Here is a 26,000-nt window from a genome sequence, read left to right on the forward strand (position 1 = left end):
TGAGCTTGAAGATAGTCAAAGGCAATCTATATACCCTGTATTTGATGAAGGATAGATCCTCTTTTAAATATTCATAAACATACCAAAAACCTGGCCAGGCATGGCAGCTCATGCCTGTATTTCCAACACTAGGAAGCCAAGGTGGGAGTATCACTTGAGGCCAGGACTACAAGACTAAGCAATACAGCAAAACCCTGTTTCTACATGTATAATATTTTTTTCATATATATATATTTTATTAGCCAAGCATGGTGGTATATGCCTGTAGTTCCAGCTACTTTGGGAGTCAGAGGTGAGAGGAAGGAACACTTGAGCCCAGGAATTTTAGGATGCCATGAGCTATGATCATGCCACTGTACTCCAGCCTGGGCAACAGAGAAAGACCCTGTTGCTTTACAAAAAAAAAAAAAAAAAAAAAGGTTTGTATAAAAATCTCTGGCAGCACAAAGAAAATGCATATCACTCTGACAAGTTAGACGAAGCAAAAATGTCTTAATTTTGTGTGTAAACCAGAAGAAATATTTTAGAAAACTGTTTACATCCTCAATAGATTTCAAGAAAACATGGACTCTATGAAAGTATAGAAGGCCACTAGAACAAAACATTGAGAAGAAAAGACAAACTAGGTTAAATAGCTCAACAGAGCAATAAAGAAATATAGAGAAATTAACATTGTAACAAAATAATTAAATTTCACATTGGAGAAAGCAGAGAGCAAATCAATCAAATTCACAGTATGGAAGCTAAACGTGAGGCTCTCCCAAGCATGCAAAGGAAAAGGAAGATTTATCTTAGAAATCTAACAAAGACTGATATTAGGAAATCTATAATATACCAAATGGGGAAATCAAAGTAGAAAACACAAATGAACCTCTTAATAGATTCCTAGAAAACATCAGCTAAACTCAACAACTATTACTTTTTTTTGATACAGAATCTGACTCTGTCGACCAGGTTGAATGCAGTGGCACAATCTCAGCTCACTGCAACCTCCAGCTCCCAGGTTCTATCAATTCTCCTGCCTCAGTCTCTCGAATAGCTGGGATTACAGGTGCATACTACCACGCTCAGCTTTTTTTTTTTTTTTTTTTTTTTTGTATTTTTAGGCTGGTTTTGAACTCCTGACATCAAGTGATCCTTCTGCCTCAGCCTCCTGAAGTGCTGGGATTACAGGCATGAGCCACAGCACCCAGCCAACTATTCTTGAATTTTGTAAGGACTTGATAATTGAAGAATAAGGTAATTCTCTGACATTATAAAAAAAAAGTCTAACCTAAACCAACAGCCAACATCAGAGCCAACTAATATGAACCAGTAGAAACATTTCTATTAAGTGAAACAATAGAGACATTTCCATTAAAATCAGAAGCAAGACAAGGACTCCTGCTAGCACCACTATTATTTAACATTATCCCAAAAGTTCTAGCCAATACAATCAGGTTTGAAATAAAAAAACAAAAAACAAAAACAGTTTTGTTCTTTAAAAGAAAATATAGTTATCATATGGGAGCTGATGTGATTAATTTCCAAAATAATCCAAGAGAAGCAACTGAAAAACTATTATAAATGAGAGTTAAGCATAGACACACAAAATCAAAAATGTTCCTGCCTACCAGTAATAACTAGTTTGAAAATATAATAAAGAAATAATATAATAAACTACAAATTATTCAGGGATAATCTTGATGAGAAAAATGTGAGATACATATGCATGCATGTGAGCAACTAAGGAACATAAAAGAAAATGAATAGATGAATATATCATGTATTTTCCTGGATGACAGACTGAATGTTGTGATGATGTCCAATTTTAGTTTTACAGTAATTCCAATTCTTCTTTTGAGAAGAAACTGACAAAAACATTCTCAGTTCATTTGGAGGAAAAAATTGTTGAGACTAGCTAAGAAAAAAAAATGTGAGTAATGTACTAGGCTACAGAGATAGCGAAGGAAATCTGGCTTACTAGCTGTTGCAAATATAAGGGTATGAAACTGGTGGAAACCTCAATAGAGATCAACGAATAATACAAGCTGAAAAAATAAATCCTAGCATATATGAGAATTTATGTATGTTAAAAGTATAATGGTGATAATCATAAGGAAATAGTTATTTGACAAATGGTACTCAAATTAATGACCCTATGGGGGAAAATATAAGCTATAGCTCTACTTCATACTAGTCGCAAAACGAATTTTTGATGGACTGACAAGTTAAATATTTTTAAAACTATTTAAAAACTGGATTATCTATCTAACCTTAGAATGGGAAATGTCTTTTCAAGTGTAAAAGCAATGGAAGAAATTACCATGATCTGAAGTGGGTTTGGAAATCAATTTGACCAATAAAAATGTAAAACCAATCTATATCAAAAGCATCATCAAAAAGTTAAAAACAATCTGGGTAAAACATTTACTGCAAAAGTGATAAAGAATTAAGACTCTTTATATATGTACAACTCATACAAATCAACAAGGGAAACACCCGTACATCAAAACTCAGCAGAAACCACGAGCTGACGATCTACAGAATAAAATATATAAATAGTTAATAAACTTAAATAATAACCATATTATGCATATATTCCAAATTATCTATAATGGTATTTGAAAGAAAAAAAAAACTGACACAAAAGGCAAGGGGGAAAAAAAAGAGAAGCGACATACATGAGGTGTGTTGGGGGTACCGGGGGGTGAGGGGAGGTCTGATCACACTGCAACACAGTCCTTTATCCTGTCCCTTAGATTTTCAAAAGGAAATCTTATTTGGTAATATCTGGTGAGGCAGACTAGCTTATATTTTGGGACTGGGTAGGTTCCCTAAGGTGATTGAGACATGGAACGTTTTTCCAACTTAGTAGCAGGATAATAAGCGCAAAACCATCTTCAAGGATATACCTGTTTTACTCAAACCTAAGTAAGGAAAAGAATTCTGTGGCTTGGATGACAAAGGCACTAGTAGATACCTCTTCAGGAAAGCACGATTCACATCAGCCAAATGAGTCAAAAGAAAATGGCTCAGATTCAACAAGATATATAACAGTGCTGCATGTACAGACACAACACAACAAACAACTCTGATGCTGCTATATAAGCATTCACAGAGAAGAAGAGCTAAGAACAAGGAGGATAGGAGGCCTTCAGAGGCAGAAGGCTGCCAGGCTGGAATTCTAGGAGTTGGAGATACTAGAAATCAAAAGAACAAGATGCCCAAGGTTGCTGTGGTAGTGGGCCAGGTAGAAACCCCTTCTCATTTTGGCTCCACACTCTGGATGCATGCTTTCCACTGAGGCAGCCTTTCCAGCAACAGGCTGCAGCACCAGGACTTAGCAAGTCACATGTCAACTGAGATACATATAAATGAAGCATTCCAGGACCCAGACATAACACTGTGGTAGTTATCATTCCCTCTTGTCAAGTGTACCATGGGAACCATGTGGAGAATCCTGTCCCTTCCCCACCCCAATGGGAGTTGCCAGCCTTTGCCCAGCACAAGACATGTAGCCTGCTGCACACGTCATACCCCTTTCCTATGGTGACTGGGCATGCCTCCAGGAAGAACATGCTGGCCCCTGCTTAGCTAGAAAGCTGGCAAACTCATGTGCGACTGGAACAGCAAAGGGCCCATAGAGAAGGCAAAGGAGATAGGTATACGATGCTAGTGAGCAAACCCACAGAAACACACCGGCATAAAACCATAGCAGTATTCATTCATGTATACTGAGACTTATGGAATTTTAAATACGATGCTTTCATACTTTTAACAATTTAAACAATAATTGGATAGAAAATACTCATTTCAACCACACGAGATAGTGATTAGCAACATGGGCTCTGGAGTGAGAGAGACTTCGTATCAAATCCTACATGTACCACATGCAAAACACATCCAGTCACTTAAATTTTCTGAGCCTCAATTCTGTTGACCAACCAGCTACTAATAGTACCAGTACTATTAGTACTTCCCACACAGTTTTCTTAGAAGGATTAAATAAAATAATCAATGTTAAGTGTTTCCCACCACGCCCAGGCACACAGTAAACCTGGTTATGTTATGATCACTGGCAAGAAAAGGAAGAATAGGAATCCTGACTCTGTCACTAAGTAATCTTAGCCAAGTTATGTAATATTTCTTGGTCCCCTACTGCTCTATTTGTAGTATGGATAATGTATTCCCTATCCCCTAAAACTATTTTAAGAATTAGATGAGAAAATTTAAAGCAAAGTACTTTGAAAATAGTAAAAAACAATACTAATGTAAAATGGAATTATTTTAAGGGCTCTCTACATTTTAAAATACTGATTTTTAACTCAGTATGGTATTTCCACACAACAGAATAATATGCACCCATTAAAAATGGTGTGTATCAGCCAGGCGTGGTAGCTCATGACTGTAATCTCAGCACTTTGGGAGGCTGAGGCAGGAGGATCACTAGGGGCTAAAAGTTTCAGCCCAGCTTTCCATGCCGCGCTCATGCAAATATGGTGAACGTTCCTAAAACCCGCCGGACTTTCTGTAAGAAGTGTGGCAAGCACCAACCCCACTAAGTGACACAGTACAAGAAGGGCAAGGATTCTCTGTGTGCCCAGGGAAAGCAGCGGTATGACAGGAAGCAGAGTGGCTACGGTGGGCAAACTAAGCCGATTTTCCAGAAAAAGGCTAAAACTACAAAGAAGATTGCGCTAAGGTTTGAGTGCGTTAAGCCCAACTGCAGATCTGAGAGAACGCTGGCTATTAAAAGATGCAAGAATTTTGAACTGGGAGGAGAAAGAGCCAAGTGATCCAGTTCTAAGTGTTATGTTTTCTTTTATGAAGACAATAAAATCTTGAGTTTATGTTAAAAAAAAGTTTCAGACCAGTCTGGACAACATAATGAGACCCTGTCTCTATAATAATAATAATAATAATAATAATAATTAGCTTGGCATAGTGCTGCATGTCTATGATCCCAGCTAGTTGAGAGGCTGAGGTGGCAGGATCACTTAAGTTCAGCCAGCCAAGGCTCATGTGAGCCGTGAATGCACGACTGCACTCCAACCTGGGCAATAGAGCAAGATATGGTCTCAAAAACAAAGAAAATAATGTTGTATATCATAAAAACTTGGATGACTCTCTAGGGAATTATGCTAAGTGATTTTTAAAAAGTCAACCCAAAGGTAATATAACTATATTTACACAAGATTCATAAAATAGCAAAAATTATATATATGAAGTATAGATTCATGGTTGCCAGGGATCAGGGATGGGGTTCAGATATATAGATGATGGGCATGGCTATAAAAGAATGACAGAGGCTGGGCACATTGGCTCACACCTGTTATCCTAGCACTTTGGGAGGCCAAGGTGGGTGAATTGCTTGAGCTCAGGAGTTCAAGACAAGACTGGGCAAGACAGTGAAACCCCATCTCTACAAAAAAATAAATTAAAAAATTAGCTGGGCATGGTGGCGTGTGCCTGTAGTCCCAGCTACTCAAGAGGCTGAGGCAGGAGAATCACTTGAACTCAGGAGACAGAGGTTCCAGTGAGCCGATATCAGGCCACTGCACTCCAGCTTGGATGACAGAGCAAGACTCCATCTCCAAAAACAAAAAACAAAAAAAGAAGAATGACAGAAGAGATCCGGATGGTGATGGGACTATTGTGCTTTATCAGACTGTATCAATGTAAATATCCTAGCAGTGATATTGTAGGATAGTTTTGTCAGAGGTTACCAGTGAAGGAAACTAGGTAAAAGGTATACGGGATTTCTCTGTGTCTTTTCCTGTATTATTTTTCTACATTATTATATTTAATAGACAACAGGTCTTCAATACATTCATGTGATATCATATTATTTAAAAAAAACTATGCATGGATTTCAAAATTTTTTGCATCAAAATAGACCCATGCTACTTCTTTTTTTTCTTTTTTTGAGACGACATCTCACACTGTCATCCAGGCTGGAGTGCAGTGGTCCTAACTTGGCTCATTGCAACCTCTGCCTCCCAGGTTCCAGCGATTCTCCTGCCTCAGCCTCCCAAGTAGCTGGGACAAGAGGCATGCACCACCATTCCCAGCTAATTTTTGTATTTTTTTTAAACCAGAGACTAGGTTTCACCATATGGACCAGGCTGGTTTCGAACTCCTGACCTCGTGATCCACCCACCTCGGCCTCCCAAAGTGCTGGGATTACAGGGATGAGCCACCACGCCTGGCCATGCTAACTTATTCTAACATGTCTGAACAGGATCTAGTTTGAAGCACTAAGAAGGATAAGACACCAGTTTGAAAAGAACCCCTACCAGAACAACAACAATTCTGCTAAAATTGAAGCAAGAACAACATCAAATTTATAGTGAAGCTTGGGTGGAAGGATGGTGGAATCATTTATGCTTTATGAAAAGTTTATAGAGACAATGCCCTGATGAAATCAGCAGCTTACAGAATAACTCATTTTAAGAAAGAGCGAGAAGATGTCGACAACGAAGCCTGCAGTGGCAGACCACCTCCATCAATTTGTATCTTATTCACGTCTTGATTGAAGAAGATCAATGATCAACAGCAGAAATGATAGCCAACACCAGAGACATCTCAATTGCCTCAGCTTACACAATTCTGACTGAAAAATTAAAGATGAGCAAGCTTTCTACATGATGGGTCCCAAAACAATTGCACCCAGATCAGCTGCAGAAGAGAACAGAGCTTTCGATGGGAATTTTAAACAGCTGGGATAAAGATTCTGAAGCATGTCTTTGAAGAATTGTAACAGGAGATGGAACATGATCCTGAAGACAAAGCACAATCATAGCAATGTCTACCAAGAGATGAAAGTGGTCCCGTCAAAGTAAAAGTGGACCAGTCAAGAGCAAAGGTCATGGCAGCAAGTTTTGAGGATGCTCAACACATTTTGCTTGTTGATTTTTTCGAGAATCAAAGGACGATAACACCTACCTATTATGACAGTGTTTTGCAAAAGTCAGCCAAAGCTTTAGTGAAAAAATGTCCAAGAAAGCTTCACCTGGGAATACTTCTTGATCAGGAAAATGCTTCTGCTCATTCCTCTTATCAAACAAGGGCAATTCTGTGAAAGTCTCCATAAGAAATCATTAGTCAATCACCTCAAAGTCCTGATGTGGCTCCTTCTGACTTCTTTTAGTTTCTTAAACCATATATACACGTATATCCTAAAGGGCCTCTTTAGTTAATAATGTAAAAAAGAATGCATTGACATAGTCACATTCCCGGTACCCTCAGTTCTTTAAGGACGAATTAAATGGCTGGTGTCTTGATGTTCCTGGAGCTTATGTTGAGAAATAAAATTTATATTTTTTATCTTTAATTCCATTTTCTGTGAGCTTTTTGAAATCTCCTCATATTCTATACTTATCTCAAAATATAAAGTTTAATTTTATTTTTTATTCTGTTTTTTGAGGAGAAGTTTCACTATTGTTACCCAGGCTGAAGTGCAATGGCACAGTCTCCGCTCACTGCAATCTCCACCTCCTGGGTTCAAGCAATTTTCCTGCCTTGGTGTCCCGAGTAGCTGAAATTACAGGCACCTGCAACCACGCCCAGCTAATTTTTTTAGTAAAGACAGGGTTTTTCACCATGATGGCCAGGCTGGTCTCGAACTCCTGACCTCAGGTGATCCACCTGCCTTGGCCTCCCAAAATGCTGGGAATACAGGTGTGAGCCATCGTACCCAACCTAAAGTTTAATTTTAAAATGATGTGATGATCCAAAGAATTGTACTAGCTCCACAGCAATGGATCCTTACCAGATTGAAATGTTTGAAAGGACATACATAGAATTCAGAATCTGGATGGCAAGGAAGCTCAATGAGACTTCAGAGAAAGTTGAAACCCAAACTGAGAAAGCCAGTAAAATAATCCAAGAGTTGAAAGACAACATAGCCATTTTAAGAAAGAGCAAAACAGAACTGCTAGAATTATAAAACTTCACTACAGAAGTTTCAAAATACAATTGGAAGCATTAACAACATATCAGACCAAGCTGAGGAAAAATTTCGGAGGTCAATGGTCCTTCAAATGAACCCAGTCAGACAAGAATAAAGAAAAAAGAATTTTGAAACATGAACAAAACCTTCAAGAAATATGGGATTATGTAATTAGACCAATCCCTAAGACTAACTGGCATTCCTGAGAGAGAAAGAAACACAGTAAGCAACTTGGAAAATATATTTGAGGATATAGTTCATGAAAATGTCTCCAATCTTGTTAGAGATGACAACTTGCAAATTAAAGAAATTCAGAAAACTGCAAGATACTGTACAAGATGACCATCCACAAGACACATAGTCATCAGATTTTCCAAGGTCAATGAAAAAGAAAAAATCTTAAAGGCAGCTAGAGAAAAGGGTCAGATCACTTACAAAGGGAATCCTGTCAGGCTAACAGCAGACTTCTTAGCAGAATCCTTACAAGCCAGAGAGAATGGGGGCCTATTTTCAGCATCCTTAGAAAAAAGAAATTCCAACCAAGAATTTCATATCGCACCAAACTAAGCTTCATAAGAGAAGGAGAAATAAAATCTTTTCTAAACAAGCAAATGCTAAGAGAATTCATTACCACTAAATCAGCCTTACAATAGCTCCTTAAGGGAGTTCTAAATATAGAAACAAAACAATGATACCTGCTACCACAAAAACACATGAAAGTACATAGGCAATACATTCCAAAAAGCAACTACACAATTGAGACTACAAAGCAACCAACTAACAACATCATGAAAGGAACAAAACCTCATATATCAATATTAATGTCGAATGTAAACAGTCTAACTGTCCCACTGAAAGGGCACAGAGTGGTAAGATGGATAAAAACGACTAAGACCTAACTGCCTGCTATCTTCTAAAGAAGCTTCTCACATGTGATGACATCCATAGGCTCAAAGTAATGGGACAGAGAAAAATGTATCATGAAAATTAAAAACAAAAAAGAGCAGGGGTCAGTATTCTTTTAACAAAAAAAAAAAAAAAAAAAAGACTACAAAGCCAACATAGTAAAACACGACAAATAAAATTATTACATAATGATATAATGATAAAGGGTTCAATTCACCCAGAAGACTTAACTATCCTAAATATATATGCATCCAACATTGGAGCACCCAAATTCATAAAACACATACTCTAAAACCTACAAAAACACTTAAACAGCCCACAACAATAATAGGGACTTCAATACTCTACTATGGTGTTAGACAGATCATCAAGGCAGAAAACGAACAAAGAAATTTGGACTTAAATTTGACAGTTGACCAATTGGACCTAATAGACATCTACAGAATACTCTACCGAACAATCACAGAATAAACATTCTTCTCATATGCACATGGAACATACTCTAAGATCAAACATATGTGTGGCCATAAAATAAGTCTCAATAAATTCAAAAAGCTTGAAATCATTCCAAGCGTACTCTTGTTCCACAGTGTAATAAAAATAGAAATCAATACCAAGAAGAACTCTCAAAACCAGACAATTACATGGAAATTAAACAACTTGTTCCTGAATGATTTAGGGATAAACCATGAAAATTAAGGCAGAAATAAAAAATTCTTCAAAATTAATAAAAACGTAGGAACAACATGAAAATCTCTAGGATCCAGCAAAAATAGTATTAAGAGGAAAATTTATAGAGCTAAATGCATACGTCAAAAAGTTAGAAAGACCTCAAATTGACAAGCTAAAGTTGTACCTAGAGGAACTAGAAAACAAGAACTAACTCCAAAGCAAGTAGAAGAAAAAAATAACTAAAACCAGAGCAGAACTGAATGAAACTGAGACCCAAAAAATCTATACCAAGGATCAATTTTTTAAAAAAGTTGGTTATTGGCCAGGTGCAGCGGCTCATGACTGTAATCCCAGCACTTTGGGAGGCTGAGGTGGGTGGATCACGAGGTCAAGAGATTGAGACCACCCTGGCCAACATGGTGAAACCCCATCTCTACTAAAAACACAAAAATTAGCCAGGCGTGGTGGCGGGCACCCATAATCCCAGCTACTTGGGAGGCTGAGGCAGGAGAACTGCTTGAATCTGGGAGGCGGAGGTTGCAGTGAGCCGAGATTGTGCCATTGCACTCCATCCTGGGCGACAGAGCAAGACTCCATCTCAAAAAAAAAAAAAAAGGTGATTATTTGAAAGGATAAACAAGATCTCTAAACTTATAGCTAGATTAACAAAAAAAAAAAGAGAGAGAGAGAGAGAGAGAGAGAGAAGACCCAAATAAGCACAATCAGAGATGACAAATGTGACATTACAACTAATCCCAAAGAAATACAATAGAACTTCAGAGACTACTATGAACACTTCTATGCCCACAAATTTAAAAATCTAGAGAAAACGGATGGATTCCTGAAAACACACAACCTCCCAAGAATGAATCAGGAAGAAACTGAAACCTTGAACAAATAACGAGTTCTGAAATTGAATCAGTAATTTTTAAAACACACACACAAAAACAAAACAGAAACAACAACAACCAAAAAAAAAATAAAAAACCTACCAATCAAAAGAAGCCATGGACCAGAGAGATTCACAGCCAAATTCTAACAAATGAATAAAGAAGAAAGAGTTGGCACCAATCTTACTGAAATGATTAAAAAAAAAAAAAAAAATCAAGGAGGAGAGACTCCTCCCTAAATCATGCTACAAAGCCAACATCACCTTGATATCAAATTCTGGCAAAGACATAATGAAAAAAGAAAACTACAGGCCAATATCCCTGATGAACATAGACATAAAAATCCTCAACATTATACTAGCAAACTGAATCCAGCAGCACATCAAATAGTTAATTCATCACAATCAAGTAGGCTTCACTCCTGGGATGCAAAGTTGGTTCAACATATGCAAATCAGTAAATGTGATTTGACACATTAACAGAATGTAAAACAAGGACCATAGGATCATCTCAATAGTCACAGAAAAAGGTTTTGATATAATCCAACTTCCCTTCATGACAAAAACCCTCAACAAGCTAAACATTGAAAGAATATACCTCAAAATAATAAGAGCAATCTACAAAAAATCCACAGTCAAGATCATACTGAATGAGCAAAAGCTGGAAGTATTCCCCTAGAGAAATGGAACAAGACAAGGATGCCCACTCTCACCACTCCTATTCAACATAGTACTGGAAGGCCTAGCCAGAGAAATCAGGCAAGAGGAATAAATAAAAGGCATCCAAATAGGAAAAGAAGAATTCAAACTATCTCTCTTCACTGGTGATACAATTCTATACCTAGAAAACCCTAAAGACTCCAACAAAAGGCTCATAGAACTGATAAACGACTTCAGTGAAGTTTCAGGATACAAAATCATATACAAAAATCAGTAGCATTTCTATATACCAATAACATTCAAGCTGAGAACCAAATAAAGAATGTAATTCCATTGACAATAGCTACAAAAAAATAAAATGCATAGGAATACATGCAGCCAAGGAGATTTTTTTTTTTTTTTTTTTTTTTTTTTTTTGAGATGGAGTTTCGCTCGTTACCCAGGCTGGAGTGCAATGGCGCGATCTCGGCTCACCGCAACCTCTGCCTCCTGGGTTCAAGCAATTCTCCTGCCTCAGCCTTCTGAGTAGCTGGGATTACAGGCACGTGCCACCATGCCCAGCTAATTTTTTGTATTTTTAGTAGAGACGGGGTTTTATCATGTTGACCAGGATGGTCTCAATCTCTCGACCTCGTGATCCACCCGCCTCAGTCTCCCAAAGTGCTGGGATTACAGGCTTGAGCCACTGCGCCTGGCCCAGCCAAGGAGATTAAAGATCTTTACATGAACTACAAAACACTGCTGAAAGAAATAATAGCTAATACAAACAAATAGAAAAGTATTAGATTCTTATGGATAGAATAATCAACATCTTTCAAATGGCCATACTACCTGAAGCAATTACAGATTTAGCACTATTCCTATCAGACTACCAAAGTCATTCATCACAGAATTAGAAAAAAACTATTCTAAAATTCATATATAACCAAAAAAGAGCCCAAACAGCCAAAGTAATCCTAAGCAAAAAGAACAAACCCAGAGGCACCACATTACCTGACTTCAAACTACACTACAAGGCTATAGTAACCAAAATGGCGTGGTACTGGTACAAAAACAGATACAAAGACTAAAGGAATAGGATTGAGAACACAAAAATAAAGCCATACACCTACAACTATCTGATGTTCAGCAAAGTCAAAAAAAGTAAACAATGGGGAAAGGACTCCCTTAAATAAATGGTGCTGAGAAAACTGGCTGTTCATGTGCAGAAGAATGAAAGTGTATTCCTTCCTATCACGATATATAAAAATTAACTCAAGATGAATTAAACATTTAAATGTAAGATCTCAAACTATAAAAATCCTAAAAGAAAACCCAGAAAATACCTTCTTAACATTGGTCTTGGCAAGGAATTTATACCTAAATCCTCAAAAGCAACTACAACAAAAACAAAAATTGATAAGTGGGATCTAATTAAACTAAAGAGTTTCTGCACAGCAAAAGAAACTATCAACATAGCAAAGAGACAAGATACAGAATGGGAAAAAATATTCACAAACTATGCATCTAACAAAGATCTAATAACCCAAATTGATAAGAAACTTAAACAAATCAACAAGCAAAAAAACAAATATCCTGACTAAAAAATGGGCAAAGGGAGTGAACAGACACTTCCCAAAAGAAGGCATATAAGCAGCCAACAAGCATATGAAAAAAATCCCATTATCACTAATAGTTAGAGAACTGTAAATCAAAACCACAATGATGCCAGGTGTGGTGGCTCACACCTGTAATCCCAGCAGTTTGGGAGGCTGAGGTAGGTGGATCACCTGAGGTCAAGAGTTCAAGACCAGCCTGACCAACATGGTAAAACCCCATCTCTACTAAAAATATAAAAATTAGCCAGGCATGATGACACATGCCTGTAGTTCCAGCTACTTGGGAGGCTGAGGCAGGAGAATCACTTGAACCCAGGAAGAGGACTTTGCAGTGAGCTGAGATTAGGTCACTGTACTCCAGCCTGGGCATCAGAGCGAGATTCTGTCTCAAAGAACAATAACAACAACAATAACAAAAAACCACGATGAGATATCACCTCATGCCAATCAAAATGGCTATTATTAAAAACTTGAAAACTGACATGCTGGTGGGGCTGTAGAGAAAAAGGAATGCATAAACACTGTTGGTGGGAATGTAAATTAGTTTATACCCACTGTGGAAGGCAGCTTGGGGAGTTCTTAAAGAACTAAAAGTAGAACTACCATTCAGCCCAGTAATCCCATTACTGGATATATACCCAAAGGAAAATAAATCATTCTACCAAAAAGATACATCTACCCATATATTCCTCGCAGCACTATTCACAACAGTAAAGACATGGAATCAACCTAGATGCCTATCAACGGTGGACTGGATAAAGGAAATATGGTACGTGTACACCATGGAATGGTATACAGCCATAAAAATAATGAAATCCTTCCTTTCACAGCAACATGGATGCAGCTGGAGGCCATTACCGTAAGCTAACTAACACGGAAACAGAAAATCAAATACCACATGTTCGCATTTGTGAGCAGAAGCTAAACACTGGATACACATGGACAAGAAAAGACAAACCAGGCATAGTAGCTCATGCCTGTAATTCCAGCTCTTTGGTAGGAGAATTATTTGTGTCCAGGAGTTTAAGACCAGCCTAGGCAACATGGAAAGACCCCATCTCTACAAAAACTAAAATAATTAACTAGGCGTCATAGCTCTTGCCTGTAGTCCCAGCTACTTGAGAGGCTGAGGCAGGAGGATCACTTGAGCTCAGGAGTTTGAGACCAACCGGGACAACATGAAAAGACCCCATCTCTACAAAAACTAAAATAATTACCTAGGTGTCATGGCTAATGCCTCTAGTCCCAGCTACTTGAGAGGCTGTGGCAGAAGGATCACTTGAGTCCAAGAGGTCGAGGCTATAGTGAACTGTGTTCTCACTACTGCACTCCAGCCTGGGCACCGGAGTGAGAATCTACCTCAAAAAATAAATAAATAAATAAAAATAAAAAAAGATAAAAACCACAGACAATGGGGACTATAAGAGAGGGACGGGAAGGAGGACAGCGAGGGCTGAAAAGCTACCTATTGAGTAGTATGATCATCACTACCTGGGTGACAGGTTCAATCATGCCCCAAACCTCAGCATTGTGCAAAGTACCCTGTAACAAACCTCCACATGTAACCCTTGGATCTAGAAGAAAAATTGAAAAAAAAAAAAAAAAAAGACAAAATAAAAGAATAAATACTTGTCCTTGACAGATTAGGAAAACAAACAAACAAACAGGAAGACAGAATTAATGAACATAAAATCTGAAAATTAAGTTAAAAAAAAACAAAATAAGGTAGAAAGAATAAATAAATCAAAAACATGGTTCTATGTAGCAACCAAAAATAGATAAATGCCTAACTTCATTAAAATATAGAGGAGATAACACAAAAACAGACAAGATCAAGTCCAAGATAAAGATGCATGACTACAGATGAGGAGATATTTTTAAATTATAAAATAAGAGGATACTACATGCTCAACTAAATTTTTGGCAACAAATTTGAAAATTTAGAAGAAATGCATAATTTCCTAGCAAAATACAAACAACCAAAATTGACCCAAAAAGATTTGAATAGATTACTACAGAACATATCAGAAAGGTGATTAAGGGTCTGCCCATTGAAGAAAGGCATCAAGACCAGATGGTAGTCAGTTTTATCTTACCTTTATTTTTTTTTTTTTTTTTTTAATTTTTTTTAAACAGAGTCTCCCTCTGTCGCCCAGGTTGGAATGCAGAGGTGCAATCTCAGCTCACTGCAACCTCCGTTTCCCAAGTTCAAGCGATTTTCCCACCTCAGCCTCTGAGTAGCCAGGATTATAGGCGATACACACCTGCCACCATGCCCAGCAAATTTTTGTATTTTTGGTAGAGACGGGATTTTGCCATGTTGACCAGGCTGGTCATGAACTCCTGATCTCAGGTGGTCCGCCTGCCTTGGCCTCCCAAAGTGCTGGGATTACAGGTGTGAGCCACAGCCAGGCCAGGATACATAATTTCTAATGGTAATTGAAGAATTCCAGGCAAGAGAAAAAGAAGGAACATTCTGCAGTATATTTTACATAGCTACTATAACTTTAATCCTTAAATTTGTTTTTTTTAAGAGATGGAGTCTTGCTCTGTAGCCCAAGCTGGAGTTTGGCAGCACAATCATAGCTCACTGCAGCCTCGAACTCCTGGGCTTAAGTGATCTTCTTGCCTAAGCCTCTCTAGTAGCTGGGACTATAGGCACACACCACCATGCCTTGCTAATTTTTATTTTAATTTTTTTGTTTTGTTTGTTTTGTTTTGTTTTGTTTTGTTTTGTTTTGTTTTTTGAGACGGAGTTTCGCCCTTGTTACCCAGGCTGGAGGGCAATGGCGCGATCTCGGCTCACCGCAACCTCCGCCTCCTGGGTTCAGGCAATTCTCCTGCCTCAGCCTCCTGAGTAGCTGGGATTACAGGCACGCGCCACCATGCCCAGCTAATGATTTTTGTATTTTTAGTAGAGACGGGGTTTCACCATGTTGACCAGGATGGTCTCGATCTCTTGACCTCGTGATCCACCCGCCTCGGCCTCCCAAAGTGCTGGAATTACAGGCTTGAGCCACCGCGCCCGGCCTGTTTGTTTTGTTTTGAGACAAAGTCCCAGTATGTCATCCAGGTTGCTCTCGAACTCCTGGCTTCAAGCAATCCTACCTCGTCCTCCCAAACTGTTGGATTACAGGTGTGAGCCACCACACCTGGCCTCAATCCTTACACTTGAAGAAAAGAACACTAAGAAAAACATGACTCGAATCTCAGGAATATTGAAGCGAGACTCTAAATAAAATATTGACAAATAGAACCCAGCAATATATCAAAATAATAATACTATGATCAGCAGGGTGTATTTCAATAATGTAAGAGTAGTTCAAACCCAGAAAATCTATCCATGTAATTTACTGTATCAAAAATTTAAATGAAAAACTCCCAACATGATTAATAGATGTAGAAAAAGCACTAGATAAAATACAGCTACCATTCCTTCTTTTAAAAAATCTTGGCTGGGCACAGTGGCTCACGCCTGTAATCCCAGCTCTTTGGGAGGCCGAGGCAGGAGAGCTGCCTGAAGTTCGGAGATCAAGACTATCCTGGCGACAAAGCAAGGCATTGCCTAAATAAATAAATAAATAAATATTTAAACATCTCTACAAAAATGTGAAAACTATTTTAGTATAATAGACTATTTAGCAAATACCAATAGCAAATATGAACACAGAAAATATTTCAATTTAAAATCAGTTTTAGGCAAAAGTAGCCTACCAGCACAATTTTTATTTAACTCTGAATTTCTAGCAAATGCAACAAGGAAATGAAATAACTGATATGACTATGGAAAAGAAGAGATAAAACTAAAATAAAATTTACAAGAACAAGGGAATTTGATAAGATAACCAGATAAAAGATATTTTTAAAAATCAACAATCCTTTCCTATTCTAGCAAAAAGCACTTAGGAATGGAAAGGTGAAAAATATTCCACTCATAATGGGGGGTGAGGGGAGCAATGCTGTTAATTCTTTTTCTCTTCTTTTTTTTTTTTTTTTGCGGGGTAGAGATGGGTTTTACCATGTTGTCCAGGATGGTCTCGAACTCCTGAGCTCAAGCAATCTGCCCACCTGAGCCTCCCAAAATGCTGGGATTACAGGCGTGAGCCATTGTGTCTGGCTGAAAAGCTGTTAATTCTTAAGGAACAAATGCATCAAGAAAGATATAGAGCAGATACGAAGAAAAACATAAATTTAATAAAAACACGTAAGATGTGAACAGATGGAAAGAAACACTATATCTTAGATAAAAGGAGCCATATAACTTAAAAATTGAAATATATACTTAATGCAATTCTAACTAGAATTCCACTAGGGTTCAAGAGAGGAAGGAGAATATAAGTGATCTTAAAATTTGTATGTAAAAAAATGTGATAGCAAATATCCAAGAATTATTATTATTATTATTATTTTTTGAGATAGAGTTTCACTCTGTTGCCCAGGCTGGTGTGCAGTGGCACAACCCTGGCTCACTACAATGTCCACCTCTGGGGTTCTAGTGATTCTTGCCTCCCGAGTAGCTGGGATTACAGACATGTGACACCACATCCAACTAATTTTTGTATTTTTAGTAAAGACAAGTTTTCACTACGTTAGCAGGCTAGTCGCGAACTCCTGACCTCAAGTGATCCACCCACCCGCCTTGGCCTCCCAAAGTGCTGGGATTGTAGGCGTGAGTCACGGCACCTGGCCCCAGAAAAATTTTTTTAAAGCCTAATGTAATCAAATCTATATGATTTGGGTACACAAATAGACAAACAGAAGAAACAACAGAGAATCCATAAGTAGATCCTAGCATACAAAACACTCAATAGCTGCAAAGGTCACAGGGGAAAACAGGGATAATTTAATATATTATTCCAACACAACTTGTTAACTATCTTCAAGAAAACTACCCAAGACTGGAAATCCAGAAGCTATACAAGAGAAGAGTTGTATCTGAATATCAAAATGCAAACAATTATATGGCAATATATTCCATCAACAAAGTCAATACAGGTGGGGCGCAGGGGCTCACATCTGTAATCCCAGAACTTTGGGAGGCTGAGGTGGGCAGATCACTTGAGGTCAGTAGTTCGAGAACAGCCTGGACAACATGGTGAAACCCAATCTCTACTAAAAAAAATTAAAATTAAAAAAAAAAAAACAAAGTCAATATAAATAGATTTGGGAAAGATATCTGTAACAACGACGATAGACAAAGGGCTAAAATCTAAAATATACGAAGAGGTCTTAGAAATTAAGAAAAATATAAACAACCCATATGAAAATGTATAGATGATAGAGACAATTCAAAGAACAAATTTAATTAGACAAAAAAATTGAGATAATGCTGAAACGTACTAGTAGCCAAGAAACTACATCCATTATGTTGTCAAAATTACAAAAGAACCACAACACCTATTGCGGACAGGAATATGAAGAAAATAATAATCTCGCATACTACATACAAAAGCAAAAAATGCAGTATAACAGCCTGTTTTTGTAAATCAATATGGCAACATCTATTAACATATATATTTATATATAAACATTCATATATATCTATATACCTCTACCTACATCTATATCTATCTAAACTGAAAGTAACAGTATATAAGGGTGTATGAAAAATCATGTTGATTCAGCATTGAATGTAGTGTCAGAAATATGCAAAGAAAGTAAATGTTCATTAATAGGGGAATAGCTGAATAAATCATTGTGTATCCATGAAATATTTTACCGATTATAAAAGAGTAAGAGTTTACATCAATAGACTGTGATAGATTTCTATGAGATACTGTAGAATGAAAAAGCAAGATATATTAAAGTATATAAAATATTCTATTTCTGTAAAACAATGAACAACAAAACATTCCAAAACTTGTGTGTGTGTGCGTGTGTGTGTGTGTGTGTGTGTGTATGCACCTGTGTATCTGTGCACATGGAGAAAAATGTGGAAAGATACTGTTTTGCTAATACACAGGGATAGTGTGGAAAGGCAGAGCTAGGAGCTAAAGACAAAAAGGGAAAAGAAAGGACCACTGTAAAAAAAAAAAAAAAAAAAAAAAAAAAACCCAAGCAATCTGATTTATGCATTTACACATGTCTATGACTGCGCATCCATAAACCAAGTTAACTTTAGAAAAGATACAGTAAACATCTCAATAGACAACATGATCTCTGCTTATTAAGAAAAGTAAGGCAATAAACAAAATTATCTCTTCGTGCTTGGATTAGAGATGGATCATGTTTCTTCCTCGGTGTCCCTGTGTTTTCCATAATGAGAACTGTTACTTTCATAATAATGAAATAAAACCAATAAATGTGGCTTTTAAAACATTACACTGAATAATTGAGTTCATTCTGGAAAATCAAGGGAGGAAAACAGGGTTAAATACCCCTTTCCCTTAGAAGCTGTCCAAGTAAGAAATATTTGAAATCAGGTTCTATTATCCCTCACCCAGCTGAAAGTTACTCACCTAAGGCAAGAGACTAAGTGGCTATTTCAAGGAGCTATTTGAAGCAGGAAATGGGGTCCTTTTTCCCCTACCTAACACTTTAATGGCTTAAGTAAATCAGAAAGCCATTTACACCACTCTCAATTATCCAAGAATCTGCTTGGCTCTTTATTTTCTGTTCCCTTCCTCTGGCTTGTGGCCATTTCACTGCTCAGGAACATCTCCAAAATGGGGGTCAGGGAAGGAGAAAAGAGATGAAATTAATTCAGTCGATTTAGCTTCTCATTAGCAACTCTAATAATAAAGGTTTGATAAGTTAGGTGGTCACAACTCATGTTTAAAATGAGGGTTCGGGGACTTTTGATAATTTCATGTAAGTAAACTTGCCTTCAGAGAAACACTATTTGCCTGCAATATACTTTAATGAATTCGATGCTTGCTATTTATATGAAAGCCTGAACTTACAATAGTTGATATTTTTCTCTCCTCACTTTAATTTGCACTTTAGGGGAAAAAAAACCATAAAAACATAAGAACAATGTCCTTCAATGTGAAGAACCACATCCTCAGTGGAGCAGTAGCCTCACAAACCAAAGATTCTTGAGAGAAAGGAAGCTGTCTGGCCCCTAGCATGCTCTCAAGAGAAATTTTAGCAGGGCAGCAACCTTCCAAGGGAGCATGCCTTAGCCATACAACCCCCACTGGGAGGATTTGCTAAAAAGGATTTGACATGGCTTAAGAAAAGCCAGGTCTCCACACACAATATTTCCCTGTTCAGTATGCCCTCACAGATCTTTGTCCCTTTGGGAAGTCCAGAGACAAAATGGTACAATTCCAAGGTGTTCAAGCAAAAAACAATTTTCTCTTACTTGAAGACAACGATAGCTCCCCGACACGGAGGGCAGGCCAGGAGAAAGATCTGCAATTGAAGAAGAATTAAGTTAGCAAGAAAAAAAAATGCCAGAGTGAGACAATGTTACTTTAACAATAACAAACAAAAAATAACCAAAACTCTAACACAATAATGTAATTTGAAAATTTTTAAAGGCAACCGGTAGTTTTCCAAAGTCCATGTTTGCATGTGTGTGTGTGTGTGTGTGTGTGTGTGTGTGTGTTTGCACGTGTGCACACACACATGAGAAAGAGAGGATGAGAAGACTCAATATTTCAATGCTTCAGTTTCGGTATGACATAAGTAGTCAGTCTTAAATTTAACCCAGGGCAGGTAAAAATAGATTCTGAGCATGGAATATGCACACACATGCCATCTGGTTTGCCTCCCATGGGAGAAGGTGGTTTTATCAATACTCAACATTGCCAAATTTAGAAAATAAAAATACAGATGTCCAGTTAAATTCAAATTCCAGATAAACAATGAATAATGTTTCAGTATAAGGATGTCCTGTATTTACTTTAGGTGGAAACCCTATCAAACTGCCACCCCCAGGTTCCAACCCTTGCTTTGATTGATTCTTTTCTTTCTAAGCATGCCTAGCTGCTTTTACTCTTCCATTCTCCTCCCAGGTCAAACCAAACAAAAGTAACCTTGTCCCAAGAGACAAATCAGTTCCCTGATACCTGGTGTGACCTAGGTCCAGATTATATAGCCTTTGGAAACCTGCAGCTGTGGCAGTTTGACTTCCTCCATGCAGTGGTGCTCAAAAATCAAAAAGAACAAAAAAGTCCTAGGCAGAGCTTGTTAAACATGCAAATCCTGGTTTCCCCCATTAAGAATTCTGATTCCCCAAGTATGGGACTCCAGGAATCCTCATGTTTCACAAATGTCCCAGGAGACTGAATCACTCCTGGTAGCCTGGGATGCTGAATTTTTGCCCTTGGACTGAACTGCTAGAGGAGTCAAAGATGTTCACCAGGACTGAGGATAGACAAAGGAATGAAACTCATGTTGGTAGTTTCCTCACCTGTAGTGACTTCATGGTGTGGTTTAGAAATTGCTGACATGAGTCCTTATGTTGTTGAGAGCTCTTATTAATATAGGATACCTGCATTATGGACTTGTTGGCTTTGTCACATGTATGTTCTTTAGCATGTGGTTCTTCAGTTCTCTCAGAGTGTATATTTAGAAAAGAGTATTATAAGAAAAATCATTATAAGGAAAGACACCTGCACATATCTTTGCCAATAAGAAGAGGAAGAAGAATGAAAACGAGAAAGGGCCTTCAAAAACATTCAGCAGTCCATCGCCTGCATGATACCTCATCAAAGAACCCCTCCAAGGAAATATCCAATAAGAATGTGCCTTTTCTCTTGATCAATTTGATTAAAAATACAAAGCCAATGATAATTACAGGTCCACAATCTTCTGTTGGTAATCCCAAAATCCAAAGAGCTCTAAAAACTGAAAGTTTGTTTTCTTCAAAGCTAATGTGATAGCAAAACACAACTTGAACTAAGGTTAGGCTATTTATAGACTTTATTTCTTCCACTTATAGTGACTATCCATATGTTTCCCATAAAAAATAATAATGTATTTAACTGTGGGGTGCTGCCTCAAACCCCACTGGGAGTAATGTAAAAGTACAGTACATGCACTGTACTGCCTTTCTGAAATCCAAAAAATTCTGTTTTCTGAAATATATCTGATCTTAATGGTTCTGGATAAGGATTACAGACTTGGAATTTCAATTATCCAAACATTTGATTTATCCCCACTCCCCACCCCACCCCTCAGGAGCAGTCTAAGAAATAAACAAAACTAATATTCTTTACCCCGATCCAGCAGTAAAGTTACTCACCTTAGCCAAGGGACCAAGTTGGAGGGTGCACATAGTTACCCAGCATCAGGCACATCAAAGGCTACACTCAGAAGCTACAGTACACAGAGAGGAGGCAGGGGCCCCAACCACCTTAGAAAGGTCCTCAATACTTCTGGAGTCACCAGAGTCATGCCAGCAGCCTTCCTGAACTTCTGGAATACCCAAGACACTTCCAACATGCTAAACAGAGAAGTAAAAATGCGACACTGGGCACGACAGTTAAATCTTACTTTTCTATACCCACAGACAAGAGGAGGTAAGCAGATTTTAGGGGAGATATTTCCCTTATAAGTCCATTTGGCTGATTCTAATCCACAACTTCCCTAGGCTGGAAGCCCAGAAAACTATTAAAGAGAACAAGCCTCTAGTTTCAACCCAGTTGGTTGTCCTGTTTTCCTCCATCAGCCATGGATCTAACTTTAGTCATTTCATCTTTTCTGTCTTGCCTGTGTATTTCTATTACCACATAACGGGCATCTTTTTTTTTTTTTTTTTTTTTTTTCTTTTTGAGATGGAGTCTCACTCTGCAACCCAGTCTAGAATGCAGTGGTGTGATCGCAGCTGACTGCAACCTCCACCTCCCAGGTTCAAGCAATTCTCCTGCCTCAGCCTCCTGAGTAGCTGGGATTACAGGCACGCGCCACCATGCCCAGCTAATTTTTTTGTATTTTTAGTAGAGACGGGGTTTCACCATGTTGACCAGGATGGTCTCAATCTCTTGACCTTGTGATCCACCCGCCTCGGCCTCCCAAAGTGCTGGGATTACAGGCATGAGCCACCGCGCCCGGCCTTTTTTTTTTTTTTTTTTTTTTTTGAGACAGAGTCTCACTCTGCTATCCAGGCTGGAGTGCAGTGGTGCGATCATAGTTCACTGCACCCTCCAATTTCTGGGCTGAAGCAGTTCTCCTGCCTTAGCCTTTCGAGTAGCTGAGACTACAGGTGTATACCACCACACTAATTTCATTTATTTATTTATTTATTTATTTATTTATTTATGTGGAGACAGGGTCTCACTGTTTTGCCCCGGCTGGTCTCAAACTCCTATCCTACCTCAGCCTACCAGAGTGCTGGGATTACAGGTATGTCACTGTGCCTGGCCTCTAGGGTCCTTTTTCACATCTGCTGACTTGACATGACTACATGTATCTGATTGAAAGATTACGTTGACTACATGTATCTGATTGAAAGATTACTTATTACATTCCATTCCACCTCCTATGATGGTACAGTTATCTGGGGATTCCTCATTATTCATATTACATTTCCAGTAAACTCACGCCCACCTTTAGCAACTTCTCAGATTTATGATACTGAACCTCTTCACCCTGTCATGCTAGAGTCACATTCATATTCAACATTACCCAACAGACCCACATAAAACTAACATTTTAATTCAGAGGCACAAGGGCCCCCAGCCTTGACCTGAATATCCCTGCTTTCATTTGGCTTCCAACTGCCTGAAAACTTCGGTGGCATGCTTTTTAGACTAGCAGGTGAAAAGCTAAACTATCACTTTGGCTGCAAATATCATAGGAGGAGAGGAGACTTAGAAGTTCAAACAAGGATGCTACAAAGATGAACATGTATCTGAGCATACCCCAGTACCAACTTGGTACTTTGCATTCATGCTGAAATCTGCCCAGCTCAGCGCCTGAAACAAAAGGCATGAGCAGGCAGCATACAGAGAAGTGCTACAGAGCACTTCCACTTTCCCATTGCCTGGGAGGCAGGCAGGACCGTGTTATTAAACTCCATTTCCGAGATGAGGAAACTGAGGGGAAAAGGTTCTGACAAGCTTTCTGACAAGAACCCAGGTCCCGGAACTCGCAGCTCAATGCCCTTTCCACTTCACACCTGACACAGACCAGGACTCATGGGGCTCCATTTCTTTAGACTCTAGCCCTGGCCCTTGACCACATGGCACACAGGGAGTCACCCCAACAGCCCCACACCTGTGCCATCAGCCAGCTCGTAAGATCTACTCTCTACAGTGTGAGACCTCTCCAAACACAAACTCAAGTGGGCAGCAAATTGCGTTTACACAGATGAGTTTTGGAGTCCCAAAGACAGGTTCGTTATAGCTTCCACCTGTCTGTTGGAGGCACCTGCAATTCTTATACAACTGAATTCTTTGTTGGCTGTTTTTTCCAGAAAAATCCACAGGTTCCATTCAAAACCATACACTCTCGCAGCTTCCTCAGGAAAGATCTCTTTCCTAAGCATCCAGTCTAGGCACCAGCTGTTACACCAGTTCATCTTCTACCTTTGAACCTTTCTGGTTCCAGGTTCCCTCCTTCCCTGCCCAACCTCTCAGCCATCACCTGGCCTGCTTCCCATTCCTGTTCCCCCAGTCATATCGACCTCAAGTACACTGCCACCACTGTTCAGCCTCCCATCCACTTCTGCTCCCTCCCAGCGTTACATTCAACAATCCCCATTTTCACAGCACCCAAAAAATAGCTTTTGTACACTGGAACAAGTGTTAGTACTACGAGAAATGTAACTGGGAAGAAGGGCCAGTCACCACAGGCCATCCTAAATGAGAGGCTAGGCAGGGTAATCAATGAAGGGATGTGGGCAAACTAAATGACAGAGAAACAGAGAGTGAGAGAGGTACAGCAGAGTGGTGTTCGGCCTAGCATACAATCTCCCCAGCTCCAGTTCTCCTGTCACTACCTCCTATGATGGCACACAGCTATCTGGGGATTGCTGAGGCCAAGTGCTTACGACTGTTACCCACCATAAGGAAGATTAACTCACTGGGCTGCTCAAAGTCGGTCCTCTGGCTCTATCCACTGATGTTCATACCCTCAGGCCCTCATCTCAGGACCACTGCAATAATTTCTTCGTTGGTCTTGCCTCCAGGCACACTACTACAAGAGAGATCTATCTAAAATGCCTCTCTGACCTGTCATTTTAAATCCTTCCACGGTTTGCCACTACCTACCAAAAAAGCTGAAGTTTCCTAGGATGGCAGACAAGGCCTTTTTTTTTTTTTTTTTTTTTTTTTTTTTGAGACGGAGTTTCGCTCTTGTTACCCAGGCTGGAGTGCAATGGCGCGATCTCGGCTCACCGCAACCTCCGTCTCCTGGGTTCAGGCAATTCTCCTGCCTCAGCCTCCTGAGTAGCTGGGATTACAGGCACGTGCCGCCATGCCCAGCTAATTTTTTTGTATTTTTAGTAGAGACGGGGTTTCACCATGTTGACCAGGATGGTCTCGATCTCTTGACCTCGTGATCCACCCGCCTCGGCCTCCCAAAGTGCTGGGATTACAGGCTTGAGCCACCATGCCCGGCCAACAAGGCCTTCTTTGCTCTGGATTCTGCCTACTTCTCCAGCGTGGCAGCCTCGTGAATTATCTCAAGCTATACCCTGAATGTATTCATGTCAATTACTACACTTCTACAATCTCATTTTCCAATAGCTTCATGTTATTCAATTACATGGATATACAGTAATTTACTCAACCAATATCCTCTGGTTGCACATGTAATCACATCTAAATTTTCAGTTCCTTTACTGTTTCCTTAGCCCACATTGGTAGAAGACAGTCTAGATCTTCAAAGGGAATAGCCATTTGAAGGCTTTTGACCCATAATGCTAAACTGCTATCCAGAAAAATTATTTGAAAATTATTTGAATTATGCGAATTGCTATTCCCTCCAGAAATATATGAGAATCTGTTTTCTACTGCAATCTGGTAAACAGGTCATTATCATTTGGTAATTATCATGTGTTTAAAAGGCAAAACACATACACACAATTTATCATTTTAATTTGCATGCCTCAGATTACCAGAAATGTTAAACTATATTCTAACAGGTGTATTGTCTACCCATATATCTTCTTTTGGGATGTGACCATCTGTGCACTTTGACTATTTTTCAACTGATGTGTTCTTTTCTACTGAGCTGTAAAGAGCTATTTATATATTAACGACAGCTAATACAGATTGTTGGAAATTTATTGCAAATATTGTTCCCAGGCTGTTATTTTTGCAGCTCTGTTTATGGTAGTTTTTTATGTATGGAAGTTTTAAAATCTTTATGTAATCAGACATGTTTGGCATTCCCTTTATGGTTTCTGTCTTTGGTATCACACTTTGAAAATCTTTTATAACCATGGGAT

General features: G+C 38.7%; 1 protein-coding gene across 15 annotated transcripts in view; it reads right to left on the reverse strand.

The window, feature by feature from the left end:
- The window catches only part of TMEM164 (transmembrane protein 164), a 171,861-nt gene that overhangs the window by 85,738 nt on the left and 60,123 nt on the right, over positions 1-26,000 (reverse strand). For 12 of the 15 annotated variants that reach the window (XR_012515654.1, XM_039464045.2, XM_039464046.2 and 9 more), the window contains one exon: positions 19,965-20,014. The exons of the other annotated variants lie outside the window; for them this stretch is intronic. Coding sequence is in view for 8 of the 12 variants with exons in the window: in XM_039464045.2 (XP_039319979.1) it covers positions 19,965-20,014 (50 nt within the window). In the remaining 4 variants the exon portion in view is untranslated. The remainder of the gene's footprint in view (positions 1-19,964; positions 20,015-26,000) is intronic. 15 annotated transcript variants of the gene reach the window in all.

The sequence above is a fragment of the Saimiri boliviensis genome, chromosome X, assembly GCF_048565385.1.
Source record: "Saimiri boliviensis isolate mSaiBol1 chromosome X, mSaiBol1.pri, whole genome shotgun sequence".
NCBI lineage: Eukaryota > Metazoa > Chordata > Mammalia > Primates > Cebidae > Saimiri > Saimiri boliviensis.